This window comes from Primulina tabacum, chromosome 3 (genome assembly GCF_025594145.1).
Source record: "Primulina tabacum isolate GXHZ01 chromosome 3, ASM2559414v2, whole genome shotgun sequence".
Lineage (NCBI taxonomy): Eukaryota > Viridiplantae > Streptophyta > Magnoliopsida > Lamiales > Gesneriaceae > Primulina > Primulina tabacum.
Window position 1 is genome coordinate 9,483,705 of NC_134552.1, and position 14,964 is coordinate 9,498,668.

At 33.3% G+C, this 14,964-nt stretch overlaps 1 protein-coding gene across 4 annotated transcripts; it reads right to left on the reverse strand.

Annotated features, from left to right (window-relative positions):
* Positions 1-159: 159 nt before the first annotated feature.
* LOC142540044 (transmembrane 9 superfamily member 12) lies at positions 160-3,497 on the reverse strand. 4 transcript variants are annotated; one of them, XM_075645902.1, is made up of 3 exons: positions 3,414-3,486; positions 2,879-2,950; positions 160-2,330 (listed from the first exon to the last, which is right to left on the reverse strand). In XM_075645902.1, the coding sequence occupies exon 3, from the start codon at positions 2,254-2,256 to the stop codon at positions 268-270; it is 1,989 nt and encodes a 662-aa protein (XP_075502017.1). In that variant the 5' UTR covers positions 2,257-2,330; positions 2,879-2,950; positions 3,414-3,486; the 3' UTR covers positions 160-267. The 4 variants fall into 4 exon arrangements, with proteins under 4 accessions (XP_075502017.1, XP_075502016.1, XP_075502015.1 ...); XM_075645901.1 differs by having other exon boundaries at positions 2,874-2,950; XM_075645900.1 differs by lacking the exon at positions 2,879-2,950 and having other exon boundaries at positions 3,414-3,497.
* Between the last annotated feature and the right edge of the window lie 11,467 nt (positions 3,498-14,964).

Below are 14,964 nucleotides of genomic sequence, written 5' to 3' on the forward strand. Positions count from 1 at the left end.
ATTAACTGCTGCTTCTCTTTTCCAATTTATGGCGACAAAGAACTGATCGAAAACGTCCGAGTTTTTAAATACATGAGTCATACAAGAAGTAGAAAAATGCAACTTATTTGAATAAAATTGCAAACCACATCGAGTGTAGGTTGAGTGAATTGAAGAATATATGGGGAATGAAGCATCTAAAAACACAGATTTTGATACAAAAGTATCTTATCTTGAAACAGATATTTTAAGACAGTCTGCTTAATGTCCAAGATTACCAAGTATTCTTCAATCAATCTTTACTGACGAGAATAGGTAATGGACAAAGTAAAATGAAGTGAGAAAACCGATGGTGCCAGTAGAAAGCATAATGGCAACTGCCATTATCAGCGAGTATCCAACATAGAGTGCAGCTGACACGGTCCCACTCAAACTCTGTAGGTCGAAGACGAGGTAGTTTATGGAATAGAGGAACACATACAGTGCAACTGAACCCGAAGCATAGAACGCTTTCCACCACCACGTCCAATCCTCGACGCAGAGATGCATGTACGTTAGGACAACAGAAACTTCAGCACAAACGGTTACCAACAACAGCATTACAATGAGCAAGAAACCAAATACGTAATAAAATCTTCCAAGCCAGATGCTGGAGAGTATGAAGAACAGTTCGATAAAAAGGGTTCCGAATGGGAGAGTTCCAGCACCAAGAATTAGTAGCCATGAGGGATATTTGCGTGAGGGGATCTCTCTTGGGATTTGATTGGTTTGGACAGGGTATTGTATCGGCTCAGCTTGTGTGCCTAAGAATCCTCCGACAAGAGTGAGTGGCACCGAGATACAGAACCAAAGTGCAAAGAGTGTAAAATACAAGGAAATGGGAATAGCACCGGTGCTATTACTTCCCCAAAGAATGAAATTCAAAGCTGTCAAGATAACAAAGACAATTCCCGGAAAGAAGCATGCTACTGACCAAGAAACTGATTTCCACCCTTCAGATGAACCTTTTATGGTCCTCCACATGCGTACACTTGTGTAACCAGCAGCAATTCCAAGGAAAAGATAAAGCATTATCATACCGGTTAACAGCATACCTCGTGAAGCCGGTGACATGAAACCAAGGGCGGCAAACACGAGAGTGACAAGTGACATCCCGGTAATTTGAACTCCATTTCCAACCATGACACAAAGTAACTTTGAGTGTGATGGTTCTCTGAAGACGTCACCAACCACAAGCTTCCATCCAGAGAGCTCCTCATTCATCTGCGCCTGGGCTTCTTTGTCTAACTCTTCATACCTTGTCAAATCTCTTCTCACCGTTCTCAAGAAGATGACAAAAACAATGCCTGCCAAGAAGAAAATCACCATCAATGAGTTCAGAATTGAGAACCAGTGCACACGGGATCCTTCCATCCTCAGATATGCATCCCACCGAGATGGCCACCTAATGTCGCTTTTCACAAATGCAACCTCATAGGTAAATGACACCCGCTCTTGCTCCCTGATAATCTGAGATTTGTCAAGCTCCTTTGGACAGCTTACAGATGTACTATTATCATACATGTGAAGTTTTGACATCTTCTCCGGGTCATTCTTAATGCTGCAAGGAACAACCTCAAAACCAACAATCTCATAACCTGAAGCCTTCTTTTTATCAGATTGTGAGATTACACCCATACCTTCTTCTCCAGTACCAATAATCTCCACACCTGCTCCTTCGTACTCATGAATCAAAACTGTAAACTTGAGATGATTGATAATGTAATCATCGTCACTGTTGGCAGGAGTGTATCCAACTGGAAACCCAGTCCATTGGATTTTAAGTCCATTTTGCTCTGTATACCTCATAGCAGGCAAATTGTCGAGATTGATGTTAACCTGATACATATCCCGAGTCCTCTGTTTCAAAAGTTTGACCTCGTGGTCACTCAAAGGAGATGTAGTGCATAGGTACACGGTTTCGTTAACATTCATTCTGAAACGGTATGGAGAATTATCGATTTGATCTCCCATTAGAAGTTCTCCAAGATTTTCAGCACTTTTCTTGACTCCCCCTAGAGGTGGACAATAAGGAAGACTGTAATAGCTGAAGGGAAGCTCAGTTTCAATGGAGGTCAAAGAATTCACTTTGGCATAAATCTCTTCCCCTGTTGAGTATGTATGCATATAACTTCCGGGTAGATAAAAACCATTACATGCTTGTAATGTGAGTACCAAGTAGATGAAAACAGTACATAATTTTCTTCTTGAAATCAAGATCAATTCCATTTTCAGCATAAGGAAAGCAAAGAAAATGTCCTGCAACTTGCTGAATCCAAGCTAGGATCGATGGCACATTAAAAAAAAAGTTTCTGCAATCAGATAATTATAGAAATGACAAGTGGCGACTAAATGAAGATCAATAATTAAGTATTATGATGAGGGCATTTCAACCAATATTAATAAGAAAACACGTGCCATTTTCACTTGATGATACTAGAGGTTTACTAAGATGCATCAAGCTACTAAGCCTAGCATCTTGCGTATTAACAAACAAGAAAATCAACTTAGCAATCAGTTATTAACAAACAAGAAAATCAACTTAGCAATCAGTTTAGAAAAGAACACGAGGATCAGCAGAGTCCAAAAAATAATTAGTCTTTTCAAGCCATGGTTAACATTGAACAAAACCGTTTCTGTGCCAAAGATGGTAGCATGAATAAACATAATCAATTATTCAATTTGCACCTAATATAAGCAGTCAGATTAAACTTTTTCCTACCTCCACAAATTACTAGGAAAAAATACCAGAAAGATCCGACCTCTACAACAATATTTTGCAAGGGAATATAAACAAGTCAGATAACAGATAGTATTCCAAGGAGGCATCTGATTATAAATGAGCATATAGCTACCGTACAGATAAGAGGAACACGTGCAAGCTCCAGTCAACAGTATGCAATCATCAATGGCATCTGTTATGCACATCATCCTTTCCGATTTCAGTTGAGTAAGAAACAAAAAAGTAAGCCGATGTTATTAGCAAATTAACCATAACAAAACGAACTTTAACATCTTCACGGCACAAATACGCAAAATTTAAAGTGTAACCGCACATGAATAATTATAGTTGCGCACCTCGCACCGACAAACTGCGTAGGCAGAATACTAGTACATATTCAAAGAAAAATAGAAAAATGCCAGAAATTTGAAATCTCAAGCACACAATTAGAAAAAGAGAACATTAATCAAAACGAACATCCCATAAGTGGATCTACACACCCACCCAAGAAAGGACCCCAAACACCGATAATTACGTAAGAATCAGAGATATGTAAATTCAATCGAACTTTCAACTAACCTACAATGTGAAAAAAAATACAATCATAATTTAAGTTCGCCTACATTGCCAAAAAAAATCAACAACGGTACGAAGTGTTGGGAGAAACACATACCAGATGCAGATCTGAACTCGATTGCGTGCAGTTAAGGTTTATCGAGAATGAGAGTGATTTTGATGTTTATGAGATATTCGCATTGAGACAGACAGATCGACTTAGTTCATATTTATAATAAAAATACAAAAAAAATTAATGGGTCGGACCGAATGAGAAATATATCTTATAAAATTAACCTTGAACAACCTCATGAACCTCTTTTTAGAATGAAATGTTGATAGAATTAACAAAAAAAATATAGAATAAATTGTCGAACTTTATGTAAAGTCTAAATCCGACTATATATGGCAAAATCATGCTCGGTGGTATGGGAGGACCAAATCAAGTTTTTGTCATTCTCCTTCTCACATGTGTATTATTACTTCAGTGGTTGCTGATCTCTGTCAATTATTTCTTCATGACCATTATTTGGCGATAGATTTTAGGCAGTGCCGCGTGAGGTCGTGCAAGGATGGGTTGTCGGTTCACTTTCATGCAATGTATTGAAAAGTTATGACATTCAGTCAATTTAGTTGGTGACATGTTTCACGTGCAACGAAGAAGAGACTATTCTTGCTATTAAATGAAATTATTTAACACAACATATTCCCCTCATTTTCTCTAAGTTTTTATCTTTTAGAATTGAATTTGAATATAAAGTTAGACACACACAAAAATGTGTTGAGAAAGGCTGTAAAGTTGAAGGAATCGTAAAATAAGTTCTAATGAATCTAAATGACAACTAGTTATCCAAATTTAATATCAATGATTTACAAAATAGTTGGGAGTTGAAATGAAATAGAAGAAAGAAAAATTTCGAACTAGAATGTGTGTGCATGTGGTGTGGATTCAGTATAAAATGATATAAAAAGTGCGTATATTTTTACAAATGGACTCGTTATTTGTCAATTATTAATAATGAAATAGGTTGGCGGTGTGCACGGGAAACTTGAGGGCCAGAAATGGCCCAATTTTCCTTTGGATCAGCTTATGAATATTTGGGTCCAGTTATTTGGTGGACACATAAATTTCCCTGGACGACGTACTAACGTAGGGAGCTCGTCTGGACTTCCAGTGAGGCGGCAAGTGGGTGATCTCCGGTGTCTTGCGGCAAGCTCTCGCTTATTTTTCTCTTAATTTTTTGATTTTTAACAATTTCAAATGTGCTCGCTAAACATTGATTTATCATTCATCCAATCTTAATTATTATACAACTTAAAAACGCTATGATATACTAGTAACATTGCATGTTTATCTAAAAATATCCCGAAAAGAAATTACATTATTATTATTTTTCAAAATTCAGTGCACAAACACAATTGAAAACCAATTCGTGAAAATCAAATTACATGATCAGGATTTGCCCATTCGAAGACAAGGAAAAATAAAATCATCAAATTTCCTGGGGCAAATGTCTGAATTCATTCCCATATTTAATTTTATTATTAATCAATTTGTCGTTGGTTATTTTTTATTGTTTTTTTTTTTTTTTTTTGGTCTTTTTTTAAGGTTTGCTAATGGACAGAGGCACGCATTCAAAGCAGAAGGTGCAGAAACTGCTGAATTCTGCGTTGCCCAAATTAAAAACTACTGAATTAATTAATGTGACAACGTGACAGCACGCCTCAGACCATTTTTTTAATTATTAATTATTTTATTTTTTGAATTACTTAAAAAACAGATATGATCCCAGTCTCTTCGAAGACATTATAAAAATATTGTATAAAATTAATTTGAATTTCACTTTAAATCATCTCTCATAATTTTTAATTTAAAATATCTAAACTAGAAATCACGGATGAAGACTTGATTGAAATAATAACTTTTTCGGCATTAATTTTGCACTCTGATTGCTTTACGAGCCTAGAAAATAAATGGGGAAATGTGCGATCAAGTTTGAAGAAAGATTGTTAAAGATAAAACAGCTGCGAAGGACCTAGCTATCAAGAAAAAGCATTTTAAAAGGGAAAGATATTCATCTAGTTTGTTTGTAATAAAGAAGAAATCACGTGGGTAATATCCGAAATGATAAAGCATGAATGCATAAAACAAGCTTAATAAAACGATATATGCGACCAGCCCAGGTGCAAGGATTTGTTAAATAAAGAAACCAATCTTGGTATCAAATATGAACCCTTTAATCGCATATAAACATGATGCTAATATATCAGACAAACCCGAAAGAAAAAGTGAGAACAAATTAGGGAATAAAAATTGTCACAAAATTATAGATTGAGCCGTCCCGCCAATATCACCACCACAGTCAGAAACCAATAGAACAGCAATGGGTCGAGAAGTCAAACCCCATTTACAAAGACGAAACTTGGAACTGGCCCAAGCCGAGAATTAACAAGACGTACGTTCATTTTCTTGGCAGCTCCATGCTCAAATTCAGTTCTCACGGCTTCCATCTTTCGCCAAAACTTGATCCTCCACCGCCCTTCCCACCACCGGCCGCCGCGGAAGAACCACCCTAAATCCATATCAACAGGAAATCCAAAGTAAACGTCCACCCATCCAAGAAATTAGTAAATGTATAAAGGGCTTTTGGGAAGAACTTCAAATGGTATTGCCATGGTATTGATTTTTAATCTTCCTCTTGTTTTCACAGGTACTTGTTCCAATGGCTTTGATGGGCATTCTTGTCTTTTTGCTTCAAAATCAGAAGCATACAAACATTTTCGAAACAAGAGCAAGAAAGGCTAGGACATGCGAATTTGCTTTGGTTTGTGGTTTTGTACATGTCTGCTGCCTGCACACTGCTCCCTCTGTTTTATCAATAATGAAGCCAAGGAAATGTAGTATAAAAAAACTATTTTTTTTCACCCTATTTTTTAGAAGAATGAAATAAACTATATAAGATTTTCTTAGTCCAAATATTATTTCATCATACAAATAATTCCCCATATACATGTACACCAAAATTTTTCAAGTAAACAGATTATGTATTGTGTGATTTTGGCTTCATTTATCCCCAACTACATAAAATTGATTAAAAAATTTATCCCATAAACCCAGTTTTTTTAGCTCGATCCCGTTCATACGCAAGTTAACTAGATCTATAATATATGGACATTTTCCTCTAAATTATTATTATTTTATTTATGTGTGGACAATAATTTGCCAGTTTAATGCATAGAAGCGCTAAAGTTGTGTCCCCAGTGTTGCTAGATTTTGCGCTAGCAAACTCTGCGCCATTTTTTGGTCCTTAATTTAACCTTCAGAAATCAGGAAATCCCCTCTGTATCCCCTCCCTGCAGTTGAATACTGTTCCAGCTTTACTGACCAAACATGCATCAATTTCGAGGACCTTTTTTTCGAGACTGCCATTAAACCAAAGCCCTAACCCCCAACGTCGTTAGTTGGAATGCCTCGCACGAGCAATTGCCACGTCCAATACCATTTTTTTTTCCCAAAAAAAATGTATGTATATACACACACACACACACATCTTAATTTAATTAGCAGCATGGCTTCTCAAAAAAAATGTATGTACACACACACACACACACACACACCTTGATTTAATTAGCAGCATGGCTTCTATTATTAAAACAGAGCATCTTAACATATCGGTTCCGCACCAGGAAAAATCGTTGTTTATAGGGTAATTTGGTCAATTGATTTATAGGGGGTGTTTTTTCCAGGCTAGGCTAACTGTAGCTTTGATTTTAAAATGTAACTTGAAACCATAAAGTTTAGATGCAAGTTGTGGTTTCGTTTGGTCAATTTAAAGAACCAAACAATGATTTAATTCAATGTTTTATCTTATGCAACAAACGATATCTTAGTCTCTAAAAAGCTGTTAAATTTTAATTTCAAGAAAATTTGAAAGTTGGTGATCAATCAAATAAAATTTAAACGTGGGTAGGTGTGTGTATATAAATATACATACATTAATTATCGTATCCATCGGCATAAAAAAATGGGGAAGAGACAGAATGCTGATTCAAATTCAGAATTCAGGAAAAAGCTTAGTATAATTTTCGAGGCTAAAAATATATAGTACATATGAAAGATAAAGGAGAGTGAAGTACCTGTATAACAAAAACGGCAATACGCACCAAGCCCAAGACAAAAAATGAGTCCATAAAAACAAAATACTATATATAAAGAAAACCAAGAATGATAAAAACAAATAAACATTTTTTATTTGGGTAATATTTAAATTTATAGACATTAATGTTCGGCACTCAATTTCAATATAAATAAAACAAAAACAAACAGTCAGATTTTTTCAAAATAAAAATGGATTGAACCCCAAGATTCAAACAAAGAACATCAATCGTTCTCACAAGAGATGCGTATATATTTTAAAAAGATGAAACATTGCTTTTACTGAATATATATGAATCGTTGCCATATATGAGAATTGGGTTGGTACAAATAGTTAAAGCAATATTGCCACTTTTCTTTTCTTCTTCATTAATGCGTCAGCACACACACAAGAAATCTAAGCACCAATTATCGCATTCAACCCCAAATGGGTCCATCTATATATACACAAAATCAATTATCGTAACATAGTATTATATATATATAATAATAATAAAAATAAAATATGGAAGTTGGAGTACCTTGAATAAAAGTGCGAAAATAGTGCACGAACGAACCCATAATTTTGGTCTTCTGGCTGGAACTCCCTTTGTCTGTGCAAGTTTCGTACAGTAGGCTACAGTGACAGTGTATTCTTTTCTTTGGAAGAGGAAGCCCCAAACATTTGTTAATAATATTCATCCTTCTCCGGTTTACGCAAGCTGCTTACTTTTTGAAAAGATAATAAAGTGCAGCATATTATCTTTACATTTTTTATTACACCACACAATATATTTAAGTGAAAATACGTTCCTTACGATAATCGATCATCGATGTCGGGGATATGATGTTCGCATTTTTATGGCTCCAACTGTGGGCATATATCAATTTCTTTATTTGGGATCAATCAAACTTTATTTCTTTCTGGGAAGAACAATTCTCAACTAAGTACAAAATCAACTTAATGATGTTTGTTTTTCGTTGATTCCAGTATAAATAAAAATTTTATATTCTGTTCATATGTTTTATTATTTTATTTTTATCGGTAAATTATTTATGTCATTGAATATTTAGCTTCCATAATTTAAATAAATGGAAAAACACACACATTTAGTATATATTTTTACGCCCAGATTCAATTAGCAGTGATATTTAAATTGTCAGTTTAACTCTTTTTCTTCCCTTTCGAAAAGATTGATTTCATAATATGCTTAAGTGGCAAGGCAAAGGCACAACAGGGCATGGGCTTCATGGACCCAAAGAAGACGACTCGAATCAAAACCCGAGACATATACACACACACACACATATATTAATAATGAAAATTAAATTTCATACCTATATATTTTTTAAAAAAATACTTGAAATCTATAGAGGGAAATTCAATTTTTGAAATTTAAAAGACGTGAAATGATCTTGGCAGTATCTCTCACCACGTTCATTTGACTTTAATCAGTCATTTTTTATGCCTCTCGTATATTTCAATGGAGTCCTTCAGCATAGATCGCATTAATTAAGAACATGAAGACTCTTAAAAGATTTAAGATTTTCGATTGTCTCTTATTGTTATGAATGTATTGGTTTCGCACTGGCATATTTTAGGTGTTACGTAGAGCTTTGGGTGGGAACGTTGCAAAATCTGATAGTGGTTGGGACATTGGAGTTAGAGAAGTGAGCTTCACAAAGGATTTATACTCACGCGGCTTTTCTGATGGATTGGATGAAATACCTCAAAATCTTTCTATAATACAGTGCCATCAAGATGAGATACATTCAACTTAAAACCTCCATCAACCTATGGTTTCATCATTCATGTTATTGCTTTTAGTTCGTTTGTGTATGTAACACTCTAATTGTTAAGCTCAAACTCCAGCATGAAAATATAATATTCTTGAATTTCCCCGTCTTTTCAACGTAAATTGTCGGTTGATTGATCGAGTTCACTGCTAAAAACAGGTATGGGAATTACCTGTGGGAGCTCAAGTAAGTACTCGCATTTTCAGAAAAAACCAGAATAGAAATGTTTGTATTTGAAGAAATATCTAGAATTTTTTTTGGGCATCTTTCCACATATAAATATTGTAAGCAAAATATCATTAACATATAAAATCAGAAAGATATGTTTACTCTCACTAAATTTATGATACACACAATCATCTAATTCATTCATCTCAAAACCAAATGAGATAATTATTTGATAAAACTTGCAGTACCATTGACAAGAAGCTTACTTTAACCCATGTATGGACTTTTTAAGTTTGCAAACCATATTCTTGCATGGAATTATACTCCACTCATTGCCTCGACCTGTTTTTAAGAATCTGAAACTTGCATGGCTTGAATAAAAGTAGATTGGATCATCCTCCACCGTACCATTATTTTCCTCATATTTTGGAGTAGCACTATGTAATCATCCGGAATAGCGCCCTTTCTCTATTGGACTTCTGTAAAGACACTTGTTCCTCATACGTTGGTTCTTGAGGTTGTTTTATTCGGAGTTGATTGACAATATGTGGGGCCTTAACTCCTAATCGTTATTATAATGCAACTCGATTAGAGTTAATTAATTACAACGAAAAACGAGTAAAAATTTTATTTATAAGAAGTCCAAAATGTGTCAACTATAGTTATAATACTAAAAATAGTATTTAATAAAATATCGTCTAAACACATCACATCATAAAATAAGCTCACACATTACTGAAATCAACTATATATAAACAACTTATATCCCCAGGACATGTCCCGGTATATAGATACATATACATACTGGGATAGAACACTCAATCTCGACTCGGATGTGACTCCCTCCAGAAGTACCCCCTTCAGTCTCCTGATAACCTGGAGTACCTGTCATTGTCCACACACAAAGACAACAACAGCCCCCATTGGGGGTGAGCAAACGTTCTGTATGGAACAACCAAAATATATATAACATGTATTTACACGATGATATATGATATGCAATGCATGCATGTCGTGGAGATATCAGGTCAAATGCACATCCACTGAGCAACTATCGGAACCAATGGACATGCATGTCGTGGAGATATCAGGTCAAATGCACATCCACTGAGCAAGTATCGGAACCAATGGACATGCATGTCGTGGAGATATCAGGTCAAATGCACATCCACTGAGCAAGTATCGGAACCAATCGAATCGCTATCAAATCAATTCTCGAGCTAGCACACAGGCCTTGGTCAAGTATAAGAGAATATCCGTAAGATAGCGTCGGCAAAGCGCCATCAAATCCCAAATCTCAACCAATCAATCATAGGAGCCACGAATGACTATGTTTTATGGGCATTACAAACATAGTATCATGCGCAAAACACCATAATCAAAATCCGATGATATCAAGATATCCAATGATCATAGCTCAACGTGCATGTAACGTATCGATGTATGTATAAAATGATGTGTGTTAACAAAATATTTATTTTATACATCGATCTACCAATCATGAATGTCGTGTATGCCACATCAACTCAACAAATAAGGCATATAGACACATATTTCCATTCAAATCAATCAAGAAAATATCATATGACACAGATACATTCCGTATGTTACTCGGTTATAACATACATCAATTCTTCGTTTCCATTTCAATGTAGCTTTAGGATTTCAGTACAGAAAATCTATCTACATAATCAAAATATTTATTTCAATCAATAAATTCATTAAAATGCAACACTGATAGCGTATTTGAATTTATCAATTCGTTTTACGCTTTTTAGTTTAACCTTTACATTATTAGGATAATTATATCGCATTATAAATCCTAATAATTTATTATTATACAATCATTTACAATCAAACGTTCAAGTTTCACAATTTTTTTGAAACTTTGAAAATTCATATAAAATTGAAACCATAACATAATTCAATTCCGACTTTGAAAGTTAGTTTTTTGTAGATTATTCTGTCACATATATTGAGTTCGAATTCTAATACATGCTATTCAAACAATTCAATAAATAAAAGTTCTGAATCGAGAAGAAAATTACCTCAAATGAACGCTCTCAACACGATGATTTCGAATATATAATTTGTTTCAAGTTTCGACAACGTTTCGAGGTAGATTCGAACGATAGAACTTTGTTTTCTTGTTTTTACTTCAACGTTCAGTGGAAATGGAAGATAGATTATCAGAAAATACATTCTTATCGGCCTTAAATCATGTGCAGCAGAGGTGGTGCGCGCGCATAAGCGCAAGAACTGGCGCGGCCGCGCGCATAGTTATGTCCGGAAGATGTTTTACCAAGCTGCGCGCACGGGTGTGCACCTTGTTATGTCCGAAACATTATTTTAGGTTTCTAATTAGCCAAAGTGGTCAACATAAAAGTTGTAGATCTATGTATTGGCTTTCATTCTCCCAAAATATGTCAGTGCAGAAACTTCAATGCACATGATACACTTCGGGATGATTTTGCCCCTATTTTCAAATGGGTTTGGACAAAATTCAAAACATGAAAGTTTTAGTACTATGTATTAGATTTATAATGAAACTGGTTTCATTTCATTTGAACTAATACTCAGATAATTATGTTGAAAACCGTAACATGTGTCACTTCTCTATTGCGGTTCAGCACACCATTCAAACACAAATCAATTACTACTACAATCTTTCATTATCACAACATATTTTCTCACTTTTATTGTCAATTATATACTTCATACACTTAATAACATGACAATTTCATGAATTATCGAGAATTAAAATATTATTTACGATAATACGATGCGAGGTCCTTGCACAATTTCTTATTGTTTTTGTATCACATCCTGATCAATAACATTAATACAATCTTGAACATTATCAGTATAAATGAATGGGATATGAACCAGATCCTCTTGAAGAGTAGTCGGAACCCATTGTTCCTGGAATACAAAGTCTGTTGCTTTATTCTTCCTCCAAACTCAATATCCTCAACAAATAATGCAGTTCATATCTTAAACATTTTTTTTAATTGGGATCATAAAATCCATAACCCCGTGATCGCTCAGAATACCGAAGAAAGTAGTTACCGACTATGACAAGATAGGAATCATGTCTCAGTAGAGTTAATTGACGCTCTGATACGACGTGTCCCACGATCTAACGCAACAAGGCTCGTGCTTTATAATGATTACATAATAGGCCTGATATAATACATTGGGCCAAGTTGAACCAACTTTTCACATATTAAATTTGGCTCGTGAAGGAACTAAAAGCTTGGTCGGTCCAAATATTTGGGGAAAAGGAAGAGTTTAATAGTCATATCTTATATTTCTTTCCATTAAAGGCTTCGTTTGCATAGCTATTTATAAATTTTTTTAATAACATATTTTAAAAGTTGTTTTAAGAATAAATATGTATTTTATAGTTAAAAATAATTAGAAATATGTTTGGACAACTATTATATATACAAATTTTAATTATCATCTATCCCATGCTTTTTAATTCTAAAATATCAGAAAACACATTTCAATTGTTATTTAAAAACTGTACTAGGAGGGAAAAAATAAAATAAAAATTTCAAAAATATCTTATAAAAAACTTATCCAAACACACACACTAAGTTTTTTCCACTCATAAACACATTAAAATGTTTTCAAATATTTTTCCAAATAAAACCTTGTTATCTGTTTTCACTTGTGTTATGCTTCGTTACCTCACATTTCTTTGTTTTTCATAAATACATTTATATGGTGTACTGCCACTCTTAAAAGAAACCGCCTCTGATAATTGACACAATAGTACACACAAATGTATAATCAAACGATTGGTATTGTTAAACTTTGTGATTGTTTCGTTAAACAAATATTTACGAATAAATTTTTTTTTTTAAAAAAAAAACAATTCCCTCTATCCGAAAATGTATGTTACACAATCTTATTTGATTTCTTTCTTGATCCACGATCTATACATTTTTTTCCTACGGCCGACTAAGTATAATATCGATGCCTGAACGGATATATCCAAACCTTTTTGTAGAAAGAAAGATGGATACAGCTCACGACTTTAATTCTTCTTTTTCCTAACCTTTTTTTATTGTTGGATCACGATATTTGTTTAACCCTTTATATACTGAAAAAAAGGAAAATGTTTTGGTAATAAATTTATTATTGACCAATAATGGATTTATCAAATTGCACACAACAACAACAAAATGTAGGGATTTGCATTTGCGTCTAAACCTACATTTATTCATGGTTGTGTATCTGGATTGGAATAATGTAAAGGTACGAATACTTCGATTTCTGAACAGATGATTCGTGAGACGATTCAACCTAACTCATATCTGCATCGAAAATAATAATCTTGACATAAGAAATAATAAATTCAATGGATCGGTTCGGGTCAAGTTGAAGATTCGATTCACAAAATTGACTTGTAATATGTTCTTATATGAGTTTTTGTGTTAATGTTATGCCTCATGTTGTTAAGGGGGCAGAGTTGTTTTCTCTTTTTTTTTTTTAATTTTTTTTGTTTTTTTAATTATAAATATTTATATTAAGAATTATAAATATTTTTTATATAATAATATGATATTATTATATAAATTTAATAATTAGATATATTTAAATAATAGTATAATATTTAATATATTATTTTAATAATTAGATAATATTTATTATATAATTTTAATAATTAAATATAAAATCATAAAAATTAAAATATTTAATTATATAAATTTACAAAGTATTTTACAATAATTTTATAATTAAATGTCTAACACACAAATTTATTGAATAATATTTAAACATTCAAGTACACAGTTAAAATAAAAATACAAATTCGAATTTAGATAATTTAAATGCAAATATAATAAAAGATAAACAAACTAAATCATCAATAATTTGAAAAATCAGATCCAGATCTAGATCCAGATCCTCCAAAATCACCAAAATAATTAAATTAATCATTTTTGTAATATTATCACATTTATTAAAAATATAATATTAAATATATTCAATATAAAATGTAATTATAATTATATCACTAAATTTTAAAAATATATATTTAATAACTTATAAAAAAATGAAATAAAAAAAAATATTTCGAGAATATTCTTTTTTAGAGTAAGATTTGAAGTAGATGGGTTGGAGATGAATATTGTATTTGGTGCATAAACTGCACTATTTTAGAATAGAGTTGTTTTAAAATAGAGTTTTGGATCGAAGATGGCCTAAATAAACAAACCACAAACTCACTTTTTATCACTTTCTAGAATAATAAATAAATGGTTCTAAGACCACTGCTCAAATATGATCGATTGCATGGGATATTTAGTCACTTGGAATTTTTTTTATTTTTTATCATTAGTTTTTTTTATTTTAATTTTTTATCAATAGTTACTCAGAGTTAAATTTAAATAAATCCTCGTTTTATATACATAAAAATAAAAAATTATTTAAATGCTTTCCTTTTAAAACTTCCCCCCCTACATGTGGGCCAGCTGTTCTGTGCCACAAGGACAGGAAAAACACGTGCGGAAAACGAATCAGGACCCAACTCAGGCACACGCAACGCAAGGATGTAGTT